This window comes from Glycine soja, chromosome 6 (assembly GCF_004193775.1).
Source record: "Glycine soja cultivar W05 chromosome 6, ASM419377v2, whole genome shotgun sequence".
NCBI lineage: Eukaryota > Viridiplantae > Streptophyta > Magnoliopsida > Fabales > Fabaceae > Glycine > Glycine soja.
In genome coordinates, this window is record NC_041007.1 from 15,152,826 (window position 1) to 15,175,704 (window position 22,879).

At 31.7% G+C, this 22,879-nt stretch overlaps 2 protein-coding genes across 2 annotated transcripts; both read left to right on the forward strand.

Moving 5' to 3' along the window:
• Window positions 1-482: 482 nt before the first annotated feature.
• On the forward strand, window positions 483-8,519 carry LOC114416414 (DNA (cytosine-5)-methyltransferase 1-like). Its single transcript, XM_028381276.1, has 12 exons — window positions 483-1,014; window positions 1,567-3,070; window positions 3,360-4,863; window positions 5,148-5,315; window positions 5,993-6,191; window positions 6,282-6,393; window positions 6,486-6,633; window positions 6,716-6,913; window positions 7,024-7,302; window positions 7,394-7,555; window positions 7,632-7,850; window positions 8,055-8,519. Exons 1-12 carry the CDS (start codon window positions 978-980, stop codon window positions 8,190-8,192), a joined length of 4,668 nt encoding a protein of 1,555 aa, XP_028237077.1. The 5' UTR covers window positions 483-977; the 3' UTR covers window positions 8,193-8,519.
• A 3,502-nt stretch (window positions 8,520-12,021) lies between these two features.
• LOC114416415 (60S ribosomal protein L27a-3-like) lies at window positions 12,022-12,798 on the forward strand. Its single transcript, XM_028381277.1, has one exon. The coding sequence runs from the start codon at window positions 12,086-12,088 to the stop codon at window positions 12,527-12,529; it is 444 nt and encodes a 147-aa protein (XP_028237078.1). The 5' UTR covers window positions 12,022-12,085; the 3' UTR covers window positions 12,530-12,798.
• The last annotated feature ends 10,081 nt before the right edge of the window (window positions 12,799-22,879 follow it).

Consider the following 22,879-nt stretch of genomic DNA (forward strand, 5'->3'; position numbering starts at 1 on the left):
TTATTACATTAGAACTTGTTTTTGATTCACCGGATGCAAAATATGTTGATAATCTCTACATGTAGAGACATGCCTTTGTTTCGATTCTAACACATCATGATTTTATCCCAAAGCATGTTTTGGAACTTTACTCTGCATAAGATGTGGCTACTGCATAGTTTTGATGCGTGATTTAGCAATTGCGTCCATATACAGATTGTTAATTTTTTTCGTAAAGTTAACTTGATATTTCAGATAGACCCCTTTGAAACAAAGTTCCAGTAATTACATATTTAAAAGTACTTTGATAAGTATTATCCAGCATAAAGTTTCATTTTATCAAACATACTTTTGAGCAAAGAAATATTCACGTAAATCACACTATATAAATTCATTTTTTTAACAAACTTAAGTTTTGAACATACTTTTAATTCAAATTTAACATCATGAACTTTAATATGCACTAAGTAATCCAAAATCCTATGAAGGTGGAAGGGAAATTCCAAAATGCAATGACCATTTTGATTTCCATGTAAGTTTTGTAACCAAAGCTTTTGCAATTTTCCTTTTCTAATTTTCAAATTTGCTAAAATTTCAGTTTGAGGGTTCATGAGCGGCAAACAAACAAAAAACCCTCCCTCCCTCCCTCCCAAAATTTGGGTCCCTCCCGCCAAAGAAAATGGTCCAATCTTAAATAGGTGTGTAGAGGTAACCCTAAATTCAAAATATGCCCGTGCAACCCATTTCCTCTGAAACCCTAAACTGAGGTTCTTTGCTCAGTGCTAGCCCTAATTTGTTCAGGCAGATGGAGCAGTAGCAAGAGGGTGGTGACAGAGGTTTTTCCCGGAGACGCAGACTGAGTAGTAGCCGCAAAGCCCGGAACACGCCGTGAAGGTAGCGCGACAACTGCGACTGCCTCTATTTTCATTTCTGTTTCTTTCGACTCGCAGGGGATCGCCGATCTCACTATCGAGCGAGCGCGGAAGATCGTGGAAGACATGGGTTCCGCTTCTCTTCTGAATCCTTCTCAACCAGGTTATAATGACATCCATTCCCCCCTCCCCCTTCTCTTCTGGATTATTTTAGGATGTTAGTATTGCATTGTTGTTTTTTTGGATCCACAAATGTTGTTTGTGGGGGGATTCAAACTCGTGACCTCTCCCCTCTTCCTTTCTCCCATTCACCACTAGACCAACCTTATATCTCCTGTTAGTAATGCATTGTGATGAAGGGCAAATAGATTTTAAATCTCCATGTGATTTTGTTTTTAACACGAGAAGAAAAGGTAGACCCAAATGATGGAAAATATTTTGGAAATCTATTTGATGCTAGGTAAGTATAATCATTATGTATCTGCTCTTGTGTGATCATGTATGAAAGTTCTATGTCCTTTTTGTCCTTCTATATTTTACAGGCATAGTGAATGATTATGACGCTTATAAGTTACTTAATAGTTATTTCTGTCTCAAGGCTGTTCCAATTGTCATTTGTTGTGTCCTCTATACTGCTTATCTTATTTTTCTCAACAATTTTTGTATTTATGTCTCTGTCTCTCCCTCTCTCTCTTTTATTTTTGTTGCTAAATAGGCGTTAAGAAGAACAGCAAGAGCAAACAGAAATCTGTTGTTTCCAAAACCGAAGAGAAAGTTATGGTTAAAGATAAACAAAAGAAGCGGAGTTTGTTGGAGAGCAGTGAGCAGCCTGCTGCTACACGCAAAATGCCAAAACGTGCTGCAGCGTGTAAAAATTTGAAGGAGAAATCCTTTTTGATATCTGAGAAGTCCTGCCTCATTGAAATGGAGAAAGATCAGATTGTAGAAGAAGAAAGTCTAGCTGTCCGCATGACAGCTGGACAGGATGATGGTCGTCCAAATAGGCGCATCACGGAGTTCATTCTTCATGATGCAACTGGTAAAGCCCAGCCACTTGAGGTGCTGGAGGTTAATGAATTATTTATCACTGGACTTATATTGCCGCTTGAAGTCAGCACAGGCAAGAAAAAAGAGAAAGGTGTTAAGTGTGAAGGCTTTGGTCGAGTGGAATCATGGGATATATCTGGCTATGAAGATGGCTCTCCAGTGATATGGCTTTCTACTGATATTGCTGATTATGATTGCCAGAAACCTGCTGCTAGTTACAAAAAAGTTTATGATCTTTTCCTTGAAAAGGCCCGTGCATGTATCGAAGTATACCTGAAACTTGCGAAGTCCTCTGGGGGTGACCCTGATATCAGTCTTGATGAGTTACTTGCTGGCATGGTGCGGTCTATGAGTGGTAGCAAATGCTTTTCTGGAACTGCATCTATAAAGGATTTTGTTATTTCTCATGGTGAGTTCATTTATAAGCAACTAATTGGTTTGGACATGACATCCAAGGCCAATGACAGGACGTTTGCAGATATCCCTGCTCTTATTGCTCTTAGAGATGAGAGTAAGAAACAAGCAAACTATGTACATGCACAAGTAATGCCCTCAAATGGGAGTTTAAGGATTGATTCAGGAGTTGGAGATGAAGAAAACAAGAATCAGATGGATTCAGTAGCTTCTGTAAACGAGGAAGATGAGGATGCAAAGCTGGCACGACTGTTGCAGGAAGAAGAGTATTGGCAATCTATGAAGCAGAAGAAAAACTCTAGACCAACCTCTGTATCGAACAAATACTATATAAAAATTAATGAAGATGAGATTGCCAATGATTATCCTCTACCTGCTTATTATAAAACCTCCCTTCAAGAAACAGATGAGTTTATAGTCTTTGATAATGACTATGACATATATGACACTCAAGATCTCCCTCGAAGCATGCTGCATAATTGGTCTTTATACAACTCAGATGCAAGATTGGTTTCCTTGGAACTTCTGCCTATGAAACCTTGTTCAGATATTGATGTTGCAATCTTTGGATCAGGTATAATGACTTCAGATGATGGGAGTGGGTTTCATCTTGATACTGAGGCTGGCCAATCTTCTTCTGTTGGTTCTGGAGCCCAGGTTGCTGATGGAATGCCAATTTATCTGAGTGCCATAAAGGAATGGATGATTGAATTTGGATCAGCTATGATTTTCATATCCATCCGAACTGATTTGGCCTGGTATGATGCCTCTTGTCTAAAATAAATGCTATATTTTTTTTATATATATTTCAAATAAAATAGAATTAGAAAATCCATTTGATTACCTGGGCATCAAACTGTCAAATGTCAATAAAAGCTAGTTGTAACCAAATTGTTGCAAGAAAATTGGGTTAACTGTTATGGATGAACTTGTCATATCATGTGAATCAAACATCTGTAGATAATGTTTGTAAATTCATCTTAGAATAATTTGGTTCTAAATGTCACAAAATGAAAACCAGGATCATTCATACTTCATTCCTTTCAGGTATAGACTTGGCAAACCAGCAAAGCAGTATGCTCCTTGGTATGACACAGTATTGAAAACTGCAAGGCTTGCTATAAGCATTATCACCTTGCTGAAGGAGCAGAGCCGAGTATCACGCCTTTCCTTTGGAGATGTCATCAGGAAAGTATCTGAGTTTAATCAGAAAGATGGTTCTTACATTTCTTCTGATCCATTGACTGTTGAGAGATATGTTGTTGTCCATGGACAGATAATTCTGCAACTGTTTGCAGAATTTCCTGATGATAATATCAGAAAGTCTTCATTTGTGACTGGTCTTACAAATAAAATGGAAGAGCGCCACCATACCAAATGGTTAGTGAAGAAGAAGAAAGTTGTGCCAAGGAGTGAACCAAATTTAAATCCTAGAGCAGCAGTGGGTCCTGTTGTATCCAAGAGGAAAGCTATGCAAGCTACAACGACAAGGCTGATCAATAGAATATGGGGAGAGTATTACTCAAACCACTTGCCAGAAGATTCAAAAGAGGGAATTGCTAGTGAGTTAAAGGATGAGGATGAAGTGGAGGAACAAGAAGAAAATGAAGATGATGATAATGAGGAGGAAACAATACTTTTGGAGGGAACTCCAAAGGCACATTCAGCTTCAAAGCAAACCAAAAAAATTTCTGCTGACACAGAAATAAGATGGGAAGGGGAACCTGAAGGGAAGACTAGTTCTGGATATCCTGTTTATAAACAGGCAATTATTCGTGGTGAAGTTATTTCTGTAGGAAGATCTGTGTTGGTGGAAGTTGACGAAACAGATGAATTTCCAGATATATATTATGTTGAATATATGTTTGAATCAAAGATTGGAAGAAAAATGTTCCATGGTAGGATGATGCAATGTGGTTGTCAGACTGTTCTTGGCAATGCTGCTAATGAGAGAGAGGTGTTTTTGACTAATGAGTGCAGGGATTTGGGACTGCATGATGTCAAACAGACAGTTGTTGTAAATATCCAAAATAGGCCTTGGGGGCATCAGCATCGAAAGGATAATATCATTGCAGATAGAGTTGACAGGACTCAAGCAGAAGAAAGGAAGAAGAAAGGACTACCTACTGACTATTACTGTAAAAGCTTGTACTGGCCTGAAAGAGGTGCTTTCTTCACCCTTCCACATGATACATTGGGTCTAGGGTCTGGTGTCTGCCCATCTTGCAAAATACAGGATGCTGAAAAGGAGAAGGATGTTTTCAAAGTAAATTCCTCCAAGTCTGGTTTCCTATTTAATGGAACTGAGTATTCTCTTGATGATTATGTTTATGTAAGTCCTTTTGAATTTGAGGAAAAGATAGAGCAAGGAACTCATAAAAGTGGGAGGAATGTGGGGTTGAAAGCTTATGTTGTGTGCCAAGTGCTTGAGATTGTTGTCAAAAAGGAAATAAAACAAGCTGAAATAAAATCTACACAAGTCAAAATCAGGAGGTTCTTCCGACCAGAAGATTTATCAAATGAGAAGGCATATTGCTCTGATATACGAGAGGTATAAGCTACTTAAAGTTAATACTTGAACTTGAATCAACCCATGCACACATGGACATAGGAGAGGCATGACAAATGATTTTACTGAAAGAGCAAGTAAAACTTAAATAGCATGATTGTGTGGATTTTATAATATTATTTTTCCTAAGTCATTGGTGCTTGATCTGACTGATAAGTGAGCTGCTATTTGTGCATATTGCTCTTATAATTTGAGTATTGGTTCTACTTTGTTTATCTTCTGCGCAAGTTTTTATACTGATTAGTATTTGATAATTCATATTTTAGGTGTATTACAGTGATGAAACATATATAATCTCTGTAGAATCCATAGAAGGGAAATGTCAAGTCAGAAAAAAGAATGATATTCCCGAATGCAGTGCTCTTGGTGGAATCTTCCAAAATGTTTTTTTCTGCGAGCTCTTGTATGATCCTGCCACTGGGTCACTGAAGAAGGTACTGTGTACTTGTCCCTGTTAGACAAGCGTGTAATGTGCTTGTTAATCCAGCAGAAAAATCTGCAAAATTATTGGAATTTTATGGTTTATTGAATTTTCTGCTTTACATTATGGCCTATTTGGACTCTTGTTATTGAACTCATTGTATGGTTAAGTTCAATTACTGTATGCTGTGTTCTGTTCTGATTTCATTAATTACAACCTTTCTGTAGTGCTGATTAACAATGATTGCTTTGTGGTGTGTTGCTGTGTGTTATAATCTTTCTAAAGCTTGATCTTGTTGCCTGGTTTCACATTATACATACTTTCAGTAGAAAAATAGTTCAGGAGCTTAAATTTATGTTATTGGAAAGTGTTACATTGTAGCAACTGAGGTTTTTCACTGGTACTAAACATCAACTCAAACAGTTGCCATAATGACATTGTTTACTGGTATTATGAAAAACTCTCTTGTTAGTAGATCAATACTCAATTTAAAATCATTGTAAATGTTCTATATTAATAGCCTATCTGCCATTATTTTTGTAATAATTAAACTTAAATTAAGTATTTTAGTTTAGCTTAAGATAACAGCATCATCATTATTATTCTTCATGACATCAATTCAACAACAGGTGGAAGTACAAGGTATGGTTTTTCAATAATTAACTATTTTCCTTTTCAATTGCTTGACAGTTGCCGGCTCATATAAAAGTAAAATATTCAAGTGGACAAACATCTGATGCTGCAGCTAGAAAGAGGAAAGGAAAATGTATAGAGGGAGATGGTGTTTCAGAGTCCACAAAGGAAGGAAAAACATTAAATGATAAACGTTTAGCAACCTTGGACATTTTTGCAGGCTGTGGTGGCTTATCAGAGGGGTTGCAGCAGTCAGGTAATTTTAACTATATAATTATAGAAAGAAACCCAACTGTATATGCTACTGATGCATAATATAACGTGTTTTATTGCTAAAATACTTCAGGAGTTTCATCAACTAAATGGGCTATTGAGTATGAAGAACCAGCCGGGGATGCATTTAAAGCTAATCATCCTGAGGCATTGGTGTTCATTAACAATTGCAATGTTATTCTTAGGTAAATAATCCCATTTAGATAACATATTCCAGGCCCTAAGGTTGACAAGAGTGGAACTTATTTAAGTGACTGTTAAATTATTCGTTATGTAGGGCTGTAATGGAGAAGTGTGGGGACACAGATGATTGTATCTCAACATCTGAGGCTGCAGAATTGGCTGCAAAGCTTGATGAGAAGGAAATAAGTAGTTTACCAATGCCTGGACAAGTTGATTTCATTAATGGTGGTCCTCCATGCCAGGTCTCTAGCTGTTGGCTTTTTGTTTATTGTGCTGTTGAATATATTGTAGGGTAATTGTTTAACACCGTTGTTTTGCTTTCAGGGTTTCTCTGGGATGAATAGGTTTAACCAGAGCAGTTGGAGTAAAGTCCAGTGTGAGATGATATTGGCATTCTTATCCTTTGCTGATTATTTCCGGCCAAGGTATTTCTTGTTGGAGAATGTGAGGAACTTTGTGTCTTTCAATAAAGGACAGACATTCCGTTTAACTTTGGCTTCACTTCTTGAGATGGGTTATCAGGTAAGATTATGTTACTGCATCTTTCTTCCTGAGTAATTGTACTCAGAATCGATGAATGGAATTGAACCTCAAGGAAGGAACTAATGAATGCATTCCTTCTTGTCTAAAAGGTGAGGTTTGGTATCCTTGAGGCTGGAGCATTTGGGGTTTCTCAGTCAAGAAAAAGGGCATTCATATGGGCTGCTTCTCCTGAGGATGTGCTTCCTGAATGGCCAGAACCAGTGCACGTCTTTTCGGCCCCTGAGTTGAAGATCACATTATCAGAAAATGTCCAGTATGCTGCTGTCCGCAGTACTGCAAATGGTGCTCCTTTACGTGCAATAACTGTTCGAGATACTATTGGTGATCTCCCAGCTGTTGGCAATGGAGCCTCAAAAGGAAACATGGAGGTGTGTAAAATAGGAAAGATACATGTCTTATATTCTTCATAATGCGAGTTTTTTCTACACTCACTACTTAACTGGGTTTTATGTTGCATAGTATCAAAATGATCCAGTCTCATGGTTTCAAAAGAAGATTCGAGGTGATATGGTTGTCTTGACTGATCATATATCAAAGGAGATGAACGAATTGAACTTGATTCGATGCCAGAAAATTCCCAAGAGACCAGGTGCTGATTGGCGTGACCTTCCAGAAGAAAAGGTGATGTTCAATATTTGTGAATTTTAGCACGACATTTTGTGATCTAATCTAATATGTGAAATCTAATGAAATGCAGATAAAACTGTCTAGTGGACAAGTTGTTGATTTGATACCATGGTGCTTGCCAAACACGGCTAAGCGGCACAATCAATGGAAGGGACTGTTTGGCAGGTTGGATTGGCAAGGAAATTTCCCAACTTCCGTTACAGACCCTCAGCCAATGGGGAAGGTTGGAATGTGCTTCCACCCTGACCAAGATAGGATTCTTACTGTTCGTGAATGTGCTCGGTCTCAAGTAAGTCCATTACTCTAGTTGTCTCCCTAAATGCTTTGATACGAAATGAAATCCTAACAAGGTGGAATTACTAATATTTTTGAACTATTATTAATAATTAGAAAACTATTGTCCTTATGATCTCTGCCTAAAAAATAGGAATATATCATATAGTTTGGTATAATTTTTTATACCCACGCATATTTTCATCTATTGTGAATGCAGGGCTTCCCAGATAGCTATGAATTTGCTGGCAATATCATACACAAGCACCGGCAGATTGGTAATGCTGTGCCTCCTCCTCTAGCATCAGCATTGGGGAGAAAGCTCAAGGAAGCAGTGGACAGTAAGAGCTCCACTTAGAAGATGGGCCTTCTACATTAGGTCATGCTTATTGTATTCATAACAGTCACCAAGATATTGCAAATCATCATTCCGGGTTCCAAAAACTAGAAACCCTTGTATATAGTGATATCCATTGGTCATTTGTTGAGGCTAATTCCTTGTTTAACTTTCCTCAACCAAGGAATTGAATGGATGATGCTCATTTTCTATCAACTAGGATTTTCTTGATTAGATGGTATTTTGGCTGTTTATGAAAGAAATGGTTGGGAATTGATTACCTCCCAATGTGTAGTTGAAAATTGAGACCAATTTTTTTTAACCTGTTATGAATATTTGTTGTTGCAACTATTTGGCTAAGAACTACCAAAAAAAACTATTTACCTAGGAAACTTGCATAATATTTAATCGAGGACGATATTTAATGAAATAATTTATCTAACTTTTTATAAGTTATAGCTTTCTTTTAGAGTTTAGCTGAAATAGTATCTAAACTTATTATTTTCTTTTCCATTTTAAAATATTAATTTCATCAAGTATTTCTTATACTATAAAATAAGTGTTTCCAATTCATTTCTAACTTGTCAAATTATTTTACTAAACAAATCCTAAATTTCTTAATCAAATTCATGATATAAGCTTTTCTTATAAAGTGAAAATAACTTGTATGATTTTTTTCAATGATATGATTAAAGTCATTCTCCTGAAAGGCATATTAATCCTTAAATATTTGGTGAGTGCTTTATGCCAAGTGTCAATCACTAACACCTTTGGAGCAAATGATTTTGATTTGTCAAAGTTTACTTTTAGGCTAGACACTGCCCAAAATTGGTCCAAGGTGGATGTTGCTATCTACACCTGCTTCTCCATAGCTTGTAAAGGGAATTGTTTGGAGCACCCAGCAATTTTGTTGGTATACCCAACAGTTTTCTAAAATATTGAAAATGTCCTTATAGGTGTTTTCGGTTATAAATAGCATATTAAAATTTTCATTTTTGCAGCATCTTTTTTTCTTGTAAAATTGCACTTCCTTAGTGTAACTTACTTCCATTAGCGTCCTTTTGTGAGTGTTTGTTGTCGTCGATGGTGTACGTGTGTTGTTTACGGATATGCGATGAAGTTTAGTGATTTTTTGTCGCCAGAGAAGAAGATGTGCATATTAAAAAAATTCAAAAACATACGGATTGTCAATTTGTATGTTTCGGATTTTTTTAAAAATTATAATTTTTTATACATTTAATTTTTTGCAAAATTTGATAATTAAACTAATTTGATATTTAACTGATTGTTGTATTTAGATGTTTATTACATTAATTAATAGTTAAACAAATTTGATATTTAATTGAATGATGTATTTGGATATTTATTATAGTGATTGAAAATTAAATAGATATGATATTTAATTGAATGATGTATTAAATGTTTATTACAACAATTGGTCATTAAATAAATTTGGTATTTTTTACATATGTAAATTTTTATTATACCTATGATTTTTATTTACAATTTATATATGTAAACAAATTAATTATTAGATCAAAATTAATTATCACAAAATTTATTATGTAAATTTACATATGCATTAAAATTTTTAGCATTATATATAATGACATTAATTATTTTATTACATAATTGGTTTATTAGTTCGGTTCAGTTGATTAGTTAGAGCGTTATGCTAATAACGCGAAAGTCAGATATTCAATTCCTACTTGGACCATTAATAATCCGTAAGTCTCATACTAATTGCCAATTTGTTTTGGGCTCATAAAAGGGTAAAACTGGAATTTCGCATGTTATGCTGGATGTAACCCAAAAGAATTGGGTGCCCCTAGCAGTTCCCAAAAGTAAATGTCATCCGCAAAGGTGAGAAAGAGCAAGGCCCACCATCACACAGGCATATAGGTCTACTTACTGCATGCATCACTCCCCGCTCTTGCTTTATTAATTAAAGGCTAAAATATTCACAAATATAAAAATGTTTACAATTTGTTTTCATAAATTTTTTTATTTATATTTCATTCTCGTAAGATCATAATGTGGTTTTTTGAATCGAAAGATGATTCATGTAGGCAAACATGTTTTGTGTTTGTTGTTTGATTTTGATGGTGGTGTTTGGGGGTGGATGGGAACGGTTCAGTTTGATGGTGTTCTTTAGTGTTTGGTGATGGAGGTGGCTTGGTGGGTTTGATGGTGGCTGTTATGGGTGGTGGTCCTAAGGTGGTGTTTGGTGGTGATTGTTATGAGTTTGGGATAAAAAAAAACTTTCGTATTTGTGGCAGTTTTTAATTGTTAAAAATTGTGATTTTTTTTTTAAAAAAAATATACATTTTATGTTATTTTTTAATCCCTAAAAATTACATTTTCAATTTAAATTAAAAAAATCCACATATGCTTGAAATTTTTTTTAACAAGAATGCTTGAATATAAAAAGTTAACTTATTACACAAAATCTTCCGTTTAAGCTTAATTTTGGATAAAAAAATAATATATTCCAATTTTGTGAGGACACAAAAGATATCAAAAAAATTTCATACAGATTCAGAACATTCAATATTTACATAGATAAAAAATATATTTTAATCTTAATTAAATATAATAATTATAATAAAAACTTAAAAAAGATTGTGATGTAATTAACTGGTTACAACGCACATGCATATATGGTTAATTACTCCAAAGACTAATGTCTATTATTGTGCATGCAAATTAAAACATACAAGATTAGAATAGACATGCATATATATATGAGTGAAGAGAAGTAGAGAACAATGATCCAACCAACTCATTTATATAAAAAGCAACATATATGTTAGAACATGTATACATGTATATTATAATACTAGAACATATAAAAAAAAAGTGTAATGCTCATAATACATCTATGAGAATAATTAATAATAACAATCCAAACAACATATAAAATAATAGTTAGTTGATGTTAAATTATTTAAATATTTGAATTAAAATCTCATGTAACCACCAAATATTTAAAAGATTCAGAAAACAAATCAAATTTATATAAGACTTATTAGATAAAAAAATAGTTTAATTATTGACCAATTCATCTCCATCACTATTATGGGTGTCATCAACTCTATTATTGTAGTCCCCTTCCCATAATTATTTTTGTTACTACTATCACATCATTGTCATGACCGTCGTCGTTATTATCATTGATAATAATTAAAATATTTTAGGAATAATAATCAATATCTTTTATATATTTAATTTTTGTTTGGTGAATCTTTTAAAAGGAGTCATATTCTCTTTTTGTGTATATATTATTTTATTGGTTACACAGTTGTGCATTCTAATAAGTAAATTAATGATTGACAAGATTTTTGAAACATTAAGCAAGATGTGTCTAAAATGGTAGTTGCTATTGGCCCAAACTCCATTGCTATTGGCTCTACTAAGTGGCTGAAACTTTTTTTTCTTTAGAAAATATTCTTCCCACGGAATCATGTTATCATGTTTTCGTTATAGTGCAAGATTGTGATCAAAATATAAAACACAAAATGTTCTCATTTTAGATTTTGGATGCAAAAACATATTTTCGTTTTATATTTTATTTGTACACATAAACATAAATAAGTTTTCATTTTCTATTTATTTCGATTGAAAAAATACAATCAGGCTTTTATTGTATATTTGTTTCAACTTGAAAAAGACAGGGATGTGACGGGTTTGAATGGAGGATTAAAATGGTTTTTTCCTGAACTTTAAAAGTTTGTAGGGCTGAAAAAATACTTCATGGGCCGGGGCCCGAAAAGAAAAAGGCTTAACACGCACACGGGAGGGTCAAAACAGTAAAACTAGCAGCAGCTTCACATATTATAAATTTTGAAACCCTAATCCTCCTCTCAGAGCTGCAAGGGATCAACTGAGGAGAGTGAGAGAAAAGAGAAGAGAAGATGACAACACGCTTCAAGAAGAACAGGAAGAAGAGGGGCCACGTCAGCGCTGGCCACGGTCGAATCGGAAAGCACAGGAAGCACCCTGGAGGACGCGGTAACGCCGGAGGCATGCACCACCACAGGATCCTCTTCGACAAATACCACCCTGGGTTCTTCGGCAAGGTAGGAATGCGCTATTTTCACAAGCTTCGCAACAAATTCTACTCTCCGATCCTCAACATCGACAAGCTGTGGTCCCTGGTCCCGCAAGAAGTGAAGGACAAGGCCTCCAAGGAGAACAAGGCGCCGCTCATCGACGTCACGCAGTTCGGGTACTTTAAGGTTCTCGGAAAGGGCGTTTTGCCGCAGAACCAGCCCGTTGTGGTCAAGGCCAAGCTTATTTCCAAGATCGCTGAGAAGAAGATCAAAGAGGCTGGCGGCGCCGTTGTTCTCACCGCTTGAATTTGACGGTATCACTTTTTTGAACGATTTAGGTTTTGTTCTGATACGTTTTGTTTTGGATTATGTTGTTGTTTAGTCTCTGCTATATTTCAGGATTAAATTGAAGGTTTTATTATTTTAATTTGCGCGATTAACTATGCCAGCCTGATGACATTAGAATCTATCGAAATTGTTAAAATTGAGCATGTTAGCTTTCGTATTATTGGACCTATGACATTTGAAATTAGGTTTTTTGCTATGGATTGAACTTCACCCTAGGGGTTTTGTTCTTTTCGTGTGATTCATTTTACATTCGGTAAATGACAACGGAAACAAGTGATTAGAGAGTAAGGATGTGTTTTGCTCTTCTGGAAACTTGTTTGATTTAGCTAGTTTTTAATACATGGGACTTAGAACACAGAGTGAGTTGTTGTAGTGCGACTGCAACTTTCTGCACCCAAAAAAACTCAAGCAATACCATCTTTCAATTTGTTGCTACTCCTCATTGCATTAGTGTCTTGTTTACATCAATTTGATGCTGCTCCTCACTAAGCATTAGCGTCACCTTAAAGTTCAACAAATCAAAAGAATAACAAATAACCTAATTATCTATGTTGGAGTTGTTGACCTGTAATACCGACACTCGACGATGTATTTTACCGAATCACTTAATCCTGTATGTTTTAAAAAAGCATATGAATCAGATGATCCAGAATGCAATTAAAAATATGAAAATACTGAACACCTAATCCGAAAATATGAAACACACCCTTAAGGAACACCGTATCTGAAATTATGAAAACATAATTATGATTGCATAATTTTTTTTTGAATATTCTGAATTTGTTAATTCGATGATATAAGCATATATGGAAAAAAAAATCTACCAACTTATCTCAAGCCCTCTGTCTTTGCCGAAGTGGAATGACGGTTGGAGAAGCTCAAACTTACCAATGCCAGAGGGGAATGGGTGAAGAAGCTCGACTTTAAGGTAAGGGCAATTTTGGAATTAAAGAATTATGGAGGTGCAATTAGAAAAACGTGGAGTGTAGGAAGAAAAGGCCCTAAAACTTATCAAGTTATTTTGAAATGCTTATTAAAGTGATTGTTATGGTGAGTCTGAGTCCAGCCGATCCTAACTAGAGGAGGAATAGTAGAAAGCTGAAAGCCTGAAACCATCCTTTGATAAGTCATGTTCTCTTTTACAAGGACCGTGAGCTAATGCTAGTTCCTCGGTCATAGATGTTCCATTATATTGAGATTTTGGGATAGTTTAACTTATTCTATCTTAATTATCGTAGCAGATTAATTTCTCATTCCCGATGGAATTGGTTAAATAATATACCTAAGTTATTATAAATTCTTAAATATCTGTCTTCCATTCTTATAATTAAAAAAATCTCATCATTTTAAAAGTGTAAAGACCTAAAGACTTTTCAAAAGCAAGTGAATGACCTGTTGGAAAAGCTGGGCACATGCAACGAAATATTAAAAAAAAAAGAGAGAGAAAATTAACTTTCTCCTCTTGGAGAGAATTTATAAGGAGCGCAATAAACAATCATAAAAAACATTCAAGTAACCCAAACACAAGATAAATATTGATAAAAAGGTGCTGATTTTTTAACATGAAAAACTCCCTCAATGTAGGAGGTAAAAGTCAGAGGACCTATTTTAAAAAAATACTATGAAAATAATAACTACAACAAAGAGTTTCTAACTAACAATGATTATCATAAACCATCTCTATTGAGTACACCAAGAAAAAGTGGAAATCAAGAGCCTGGCATGGTCATGTACTCATGTTGGATTGTTCTTCTCGTGTTTGTTGTATTGACGTGTTGCATGCGTCATATCACATGTTAATATTGTGTGGCGTAGTGTGATTCATGCTGTACCATCGCACATTCATAATTCATTTTATATGTTTGTTTTTAAGGTAAAAATAATTATTATACGAGTAAAGTGTATTTTTGATCCCTTTAAATTATGCAATGCTCAATTTTAATTTTTCTAAAAAAAATTATTTTATTTCTCTAATTTTGAAATACATCACACTTGATCTTCCAAGTGATTAAGATAACAGTTTATAGAAAGGCAAAAATAATTTAGATAATTCTTAAAGGACAAAAAGTGGTATATTTTAAAATTAGGAGGACCCAAAACTGACAAAAGTTTTAGATGAATTATAATTGAACCAAACTTGCATATTTTAGAGAGACAAAATATATATTTTATTTTTATTATATTTACAATAAATAAAGATTAGTGTTATGTTCGACAAAATCAGTTAATTTATAATTTTTTATTAACTAAAAATCACATTTGATTGTTGATTAAACAAGTTTTTTTTAATAACTTTTAACATTTTTTAAATGTTAATTAAACAAATATTTTTGAAACGTCAGCTTCTAAGTTTTATTCTTGATATATTTATTCATTTTGTTATGACTTTTTAAAAAAAAATCATAATTTTATTATTATTTTTTGTTATTTCACATTTTTTTTAATTATTTCAACAACTAATTTTATTGAATACTTTTAATTTAATAAGTTAATTTTTTAACTTCCAACTAATTTTTTCAAACATAACCTAAATTTAGCAAAAACACTAATTTTTCATAACAGTGAATGAAGATTCAAATTCTTATCGAAAAAGTTATTTCATATTTAGCGTTCCACCATACATTAAATATATTTATCTTCAAAGAAAAACACATGTGGGATAAAAAAACTTATATTCACATGTGAATTTACATTAAAACTCATCCATAGGTGATGTATATACATTTATAATTTTATATTATTATTTTATATATTATATATTATTTTTTATATCATTTTCATTATTAATTAGTTATAGATCACTTAGAATATGGATTTTAAAATATTTTTTAAATAAATAATTTTATCATATATAATAATGTTTGATCATATATGATAATATAAAATAATTTCCTTTATGAATGCCTTTTATTATATTTTAATTATATAGTATTATATTTATGTGTCTAAATTACTTTATATATATATTTATATGTTAAATGTTATTATTTATTTTTTCCCATAAACTATATTTTATTTTTATTTATTTATTTTCTTAATTGTCTTATTATTGATTAATGTAGAATTTTGTGGATGTCGTAATATGGAGAAAAAAGTTCACAATTATAACCAGAAACGGATTTAGTGGGGGCAAGGGGGGCTCAACCTCTAATAAAATTCATTAATGGTTGGACTGTGGATTGCATATTCTCACAAGTCACAACAACTTTTATAATTTCATTTTTATGTTTGCGTCATGTTATGGGGCCATCTATTCCCACAACCGTTCAAACTTTTTTTTTACTTTTGGGGCTTTTCGCCCCTCTTTTGCATCGAAAAATTATTCTCACCATCATTTTAATGTTTTATTTTTAAGTTATTATAGGATAACCTTTTCCATATACAATGGATGCAGAGATTGCATACGATCAATCTTAATAATTAAATTTAAATATTCATTTTTAAAATATAATTTCTTTTTAGTACATGATTTCATTATTATTAAGTAGTATTATGATAATTTAATTATATGTTTATATTTTACTTTGCTTAAAGTTTACAATACTCATGATGCAAAAAATGGTGTTTTTTAAATAGTGGATAATCTTAATTCCTTTTCCATTAAACAAATAAAATTACTTGATGTATTATAAGACTATCTAATTATGTTATAAATTAGAATATATAATTTGAAGAGTGAAATTTTCATTCTCTTTATTCACTCAATACGTGTGACTCTTTTACAAATTAAATTGATATCAATCTTGATGTTATTTGTGCTTGTTTTTTTCATGGCCAACAAGTTTAATCTTATTTGATAAAATAATATTTAAGTGATTCTTTTATTATGTATTGTCGTCCGGTAAAAAAATATAGTCTTAAATTAGACATGTTTTATGTTTAATTTAAGTATTTTTTTATTATAATATAATATTTATTATTATTATTTTAGTCTCCATTGAGTCAATTTCTAGATCCGTCCCTGAATTATAACCGGAACAGTGGAAGAATGATTTCGAATATTTTGTTTTCCATATTAGTGTTTTTTAAATAGTTAATTTATCAATTTTTATTAATAAATATAATCCACTTCAATTTTGTATATTTTATATAATTGCGTATTTTCATGCACTTTAGAGTAACTGAAAATTTTTGTAAACTTTATATAATTATTTTCATACAAACTGTATAATAATAATATGCGTATTTTCATGCACTTTGAAGTAACTGAAAAATCTATTAATTTGAAATTTTGAATCGAACAAATTAAAATGATCTAGACATAGGTATAGCCATATAATACGTTTGTGGTTTGTCGGTGCTGGACTTGAGTACTATACGGTCATGTCTTTAATTTTGAAATATTTGTACATCAAATAAATTAAACCAAATCAACTTGGACTAATTTGGTTTAAATTGATTAAAGGAATAAAAAATAAATTAAATATAATACATTTATATTTTATAATCTTAATTTCAAATCAAACTAGTGAATTTTGAATAATTTCTTAAAAAAAATAATTGAAGACCTCATGCCTAATTGAGGTTTTTTTTTCTCCCTCAAATACACATTCCCTCTCTAATATTTGGTTGTTATTTTATTACCCAATATACATCAGTTTCTAGTGCTGTGAGAAGTTGGGACTTCTAGACGGACGCACTTTTTTTTAATAATTTTTATTTTATTTTTAAATTTATGTTTTAATTTAAATTATTAAAATAATAAAAATATTAAATTATATAAAAATATTTTTAATTTGTTTTAAAAATAAATTTTTATTAAAATAATTTGTATTTATTTAAGAAAATGATGTTATTAAGTATAATTATTTTTCTTATATTATTTAATTTATACAAGACTTTTTTAAGTTAATTTTTTTTAAAAGGAAATCTGAATTTTTTCTAATAATATTTTTGCTTTAATAAGAAAATTAAAACTTTGAATATTATTATTTTACTAAATATAATTTGTTTATTTATGCCATTAGATTTTTTTTAAAAAAAATGATAATTCTTTTTGTTTAATAATTTATTTATAGAAGAACATTATATTACATTATAAATAAAATACCTAAACAATGACATTTGTACAAGGAGAAACTAAAGATGAAAACATGTTGGGATAATTGTTTGTCATGGCCTTGTTGTCGACAAATTTTATATTTTTTTTTCTACTTTTCAATTTATTTTTTTCTTCATCCATCTCAGTATATCAAAGGGGTTGTCGTAGACGTACAAAAATGTGTTGTAAAGTGAACAACGACTACATATAGTTCATGTGATCAACATTGACAAATTTACACAGGCAGCCATGACGTGCGAACACTATAAGTATTTAGCCTGGTATTCACCACAATCACAATTTTGGGATTGTAACATGACTCTAACCCTTCTAGGCCTTCTTAAATTCTTTAGGAAAAATCCATGCTGAAGTTGTCTCCCCTCCTACAATGGCGTAGACAATTGGAAAGATATCAATGGCTCCATCTTGTGTTGTAGCTATCAATAATATGACACTATACTTCTTGTAAAGTCATGTATATCATATGCAAACCCATTCATGCATGGACCAAATGACCAAAAGACATGTTTAAGCATTTTTTTTGCCTGGTATGATTTCTCCGCTAAAACACGAATTCTGTTTGAGCAACGAACACAGTCCCGGGAACACAAGATTGCAAAGGTAGCTTTGCATATGATTCTTCTCCGTTTCCATGAATCATCTCCAACACTCTTTGCTTTGCTAACCATGTCTTTTTGTAGGATGAAGTATAATTCATGAACGTTTTGATATCTGCCATCAACGTTTTGATGGAAATTATTAGGTTTGTTTTGACAGGTTAAATGATGATATGTATGACGTGTTGGTCGTGTTGCTGTCGATGATCTTGTCTGAGCATTAGTGTGAGACAAGTGTGATGACGCTACTCTTGATAATTCATTTCTTATGTCTCCTTGAATTGCATTCACCTAAACTTCATGTACAATCTTTTTGTAAATGCTTTCTTTTCATTTAATATTTTTTTATAGAGTAATAAAAAATTATAGAAGGATCTCTAAGAGGCCAATCTTATCTATTTGAAAAATGAAAATATTCATTCCATTTTGGGTTGAATTAGAGTGAAGAAATATTATGAGACGTAGAAATTTAAAAAAAATTTGATTGATATGATAAATAATGTGAAAAAAGAAAAATATAAAAAAGGAGATAAAAATAAAATATAAAAAACTAAATTACAGTACACCCCATTTAACATTTGTATTAATTACACATGCATCTCCTTTTTTTTTCACCCTATAAATAACCCCGAATCTTTCAGTCTCAATTACAATTACAGTTGCACCCCTCTATTTACAACCTCTCTTGGATTCTCAAAAATAGAAAACGGATCATTAGCTGTTTATATTTATTCTTTGATTGGAGTATTATATGGCTTATTTCTATTTCTATGGCTTAAATAGAGTTTCCTGGTGAATAAGCCCTAATAAGGGTGATTGTGCACCTATCCTTAGTTCATCAAATTAACCTAACATATGAATTAAATGGACATCCCCAACCCATAAAAAAATTGCTGGGGGGATTTAGATGTCTTATTCAAAAAACAATTTGAAAGTTCTATGCATTGGATAAAATAAGAAACTCTATCTTATAATCCTCCATCCAAAACTTCCATAACCCAATAAAAAAAACACTCAAATTTGTTCAAGAATAAAAAGAACAATAAGAACACTACAATTTAGGAATTGAACCAAATTGTGAAAGAAAATATAAGGGGAAACATGAAATAGAAGTGGTAGATCACAAATCCATCAACATGGTCACGTACAAATTATTTGGAGAGATCGAGTTGAGACGATTATTGTGGATGTTGCCTATGTCATAGTCAAAGGAGGCGATTATTGTAGATGCTCTTGATAATTCATTTCTTATGTCTTCTTGAATTACAGGCAGCTAAATAATTAATTTAATTAGAAATACCCATAGCCATATAATTAGTATTTAATCTATAATTGAATGATAATAATTTATTGTTAAATCTGTTTTATAATTTTCTAATTAGTTATTTTAAGTTTTGATAATACATATAAAATATAGAAAAAATATTTTAAAGCATTTACAAATTTATTTTATTGATAACATGTCATCATTAAAAAATATCATTCAAAATTTTTAATTTATAAAGTTTTAATTCTTTTTTGTTGATTAACATTAAATATAGAGATTTTTTTTAACTTTAAATTTAACATGAATTATTAAAAATATATATATTTACAGGTAATCAACTAAAATAATTATAGTTTTTTTTTGCATTCTTAAAAACTTTTATTTGAATAATTAATTAAAAAATAAAAATAAGTGAAATAGTATGCAACAAACTGCACGACCCAAATTAAGGATGAAGTGGTAATTTAATATTTATATAAATAACAAAATTAAGTGTAATTAATAAATTTAATTAAATAAATTTAGTTCTTAATTATTGATTAGATTAATTTTTTTATTCTAATATGTAATTTACTAAATTATTATGAGTGTCATAGTGAAAAAATATAATAAAATATATATTAGTGAAATTAAATTATGAATTTAAAAGTATGAATAAGTGTATGTTTAAAAAGTATTTAAAAATTAAGTTATCAAATTTGAGTGTGTTTTTCTTTTCTAATGATTAGGAATTAAATTTGGTAACTTTTTTTATTAAGTAATTATTGAATGATATGGTCAAAAGTAATTATATTTTTTAGAACTTTTTATGCATGTATGTGATATAAATGGATATTTAGAAATCTTATTAAATATATGTTTATAACAGTGTGTTTTTTTTCTTTCAAAGGTATATATCTTATTAAATACATGTCATCACGCTTAGTCACTAAACACATAGGCATATGCATCCACGTCATTAATTCTTATGCGGTTATGATTTGGTGCGGCAGAAACTACACTTCCAAGATGAGGTCCGTCGATGTTTTCAAATATTGCTCATTTGTCACCTTTGGACTTAGCCGCGACGAGGCCGAGTCCTGACGGCCTCCGATGAGTATTCCAGAGTTGCAACGGTGGTTCGATGACCTTGTTGGACTGAGATCCAACCTTTCTCAAGGTTGGATCAACCGAATGGGAAGGTTTTCCACGAGAATGAATCAAAGAAAAAGGATAAGTTAGTTACCAATGGATGTTCGGTGGATTCGGTGTCGGAGGAAGAGGAGAAGCGGAGTTGGTTTGTCCAGTGTGCCGAGATTTCAACGCTGCGATGTTAATGACGGTGAACGTGCACATCGACAGTTGCCTCGCACGGATAGTGATGGAGGAGCAGCGGCGGATGAGGCGGTTTGGTTGAAACCAAAGGCGTCAAGGTGACGCTCCATTTCAAAGATTTTCGAGATGAAAGAGGATGTTGAAGAGGAGAAGCTGCCGCCAGAGATCAAATGGTGTTGAAACTTTTGTCATTTAACGCCAAAGAGGTTTCGATTACGGTTACGAAGTTTTGGTGGCTCTCAGAGCGGCTCAAGGCCTTGAGATCCAACATAATTTCCTTTGTTTCAGTGAAATTTGTTGGAGGAAACTCGAATTCCACAAATGAGGAGAAGGAATTGAAGATGCTTTGTCTTGTTTGTATGGTTTTCAGCACCGCAATGGTGACCGTGGCGAATGCGCACATAGACGATTGTCTGGTAATGGCAATAAAGAAGAATGAGTTGTGACTGGAACAAAAATTAATGACATGAACGCCTGTGCCTACGTGTTTAGTGACTAGGCGTGATGACGTGACATTCCGTCTGACACACCATCACTTAACGGATGCAGACTAATGGTGAGTAGTAAAATGAAACACAAAAATTTGTTAGGTATGTGGGTAAAAGAAATGAATGTTAGGTAGTAATCTTAAAACGAGCTATATATATAAGTATTTGTTTTAGTATAATAATATGTTTTAAATTTATTTGTTTTTCATTTAATTTATTGTTTTGTTTTAATTTTTTAACGGATACTTATGAATATTTGTAAACATACGCACACTCATGCACACACACGCATATATATATATATATATATATAGATATATAATGACATTTCAAATATATTAAAAATTGGTAAATTATAAACTTAAAATTAGCATGCACAAGTTATTAAACTCGGGGGAAAAAAATATTTCTGTCTAATTCAAAGACAACTTTAATGATAAAAACCAGAAAAAAAATATATACAAATCTTGCTTTGAGTTATTTTACAAGAATAAGATGATTTAAAATATATAATTATTGTCAGAGCATATTTGGCGGCTGACCTTTGGATTTTAGTTTGAGTAATCATAAATCCAAATGATACACCTTTTAAATAATTTGACAATTGGAATGAAACAAAATTTAAAATCAAACAATAACAAACGTGTGCAATAAAACAAAAAGAAAAAAGAGACAAAGAAAAACATAAATTTATTGGTTTGGAAGATGTAAATGAGTTTTTTTAAAGAGAATAATCAGAATTATATTTAAAAGTTATTCAAAAAATTATAAAATTATCTTAAAAATATAAATATGCTAAAAATTTAAATTTACAGGTAGACTAATTTGATTCACCTAAAAAAATTGAATTTTCATTTTTTATAAATTTAACTTTACTTAGTATAAAATTTGTTTTAAAAGTACAAAAAAATCACCTCATGATCAATTATTACCACAAAGTTGATCTTTTACCCATACAAACAAAATTATCATGAGATTTGAATTTTTCCAAATCATTGAATAACAATTAATCATAAGAATATAATTTTTTATTCAATAAAACTCATCATAATCATTCATGTATTCATTTGATTGTGATTATATTAATAATATTCTTTTAACATGGATATATATTATTTTTATCTTAATATTAACGTTAATAGACACCACAAAACAGAGGAATCCTTATTATGATGATACGAAGCAAAGGTAGGGTGTGATGTCAAAATAGATTATTATTTGTTTGAACTTTATGAAAATCTACAAAAGAAAAAGCAGATCATCCTATCAACCCCTCACCTACTTATCGTATTGGACCCCATTGATAAGCCCTCTTTCTTCTACCACCTTTATTTTTTCCTTTAAAATCTTAGCGTACACCCACTTCGTGCATCTCTCTTATCTCATCCTTGTCTTTATCCTTTTAGCAAAAAGTCTCTTGTGAATTTCAAAAAGTGAAATATTAGTAACAATTTTGTATTTATTTATTTTTAATAATTTTTTTAAATAAATATTATTATAATTATTTAATTAAATATTATAAATTTATGTATATATTTCTTATTATTTAATTCATTGTTAGTTATGCTCATAATTATATAT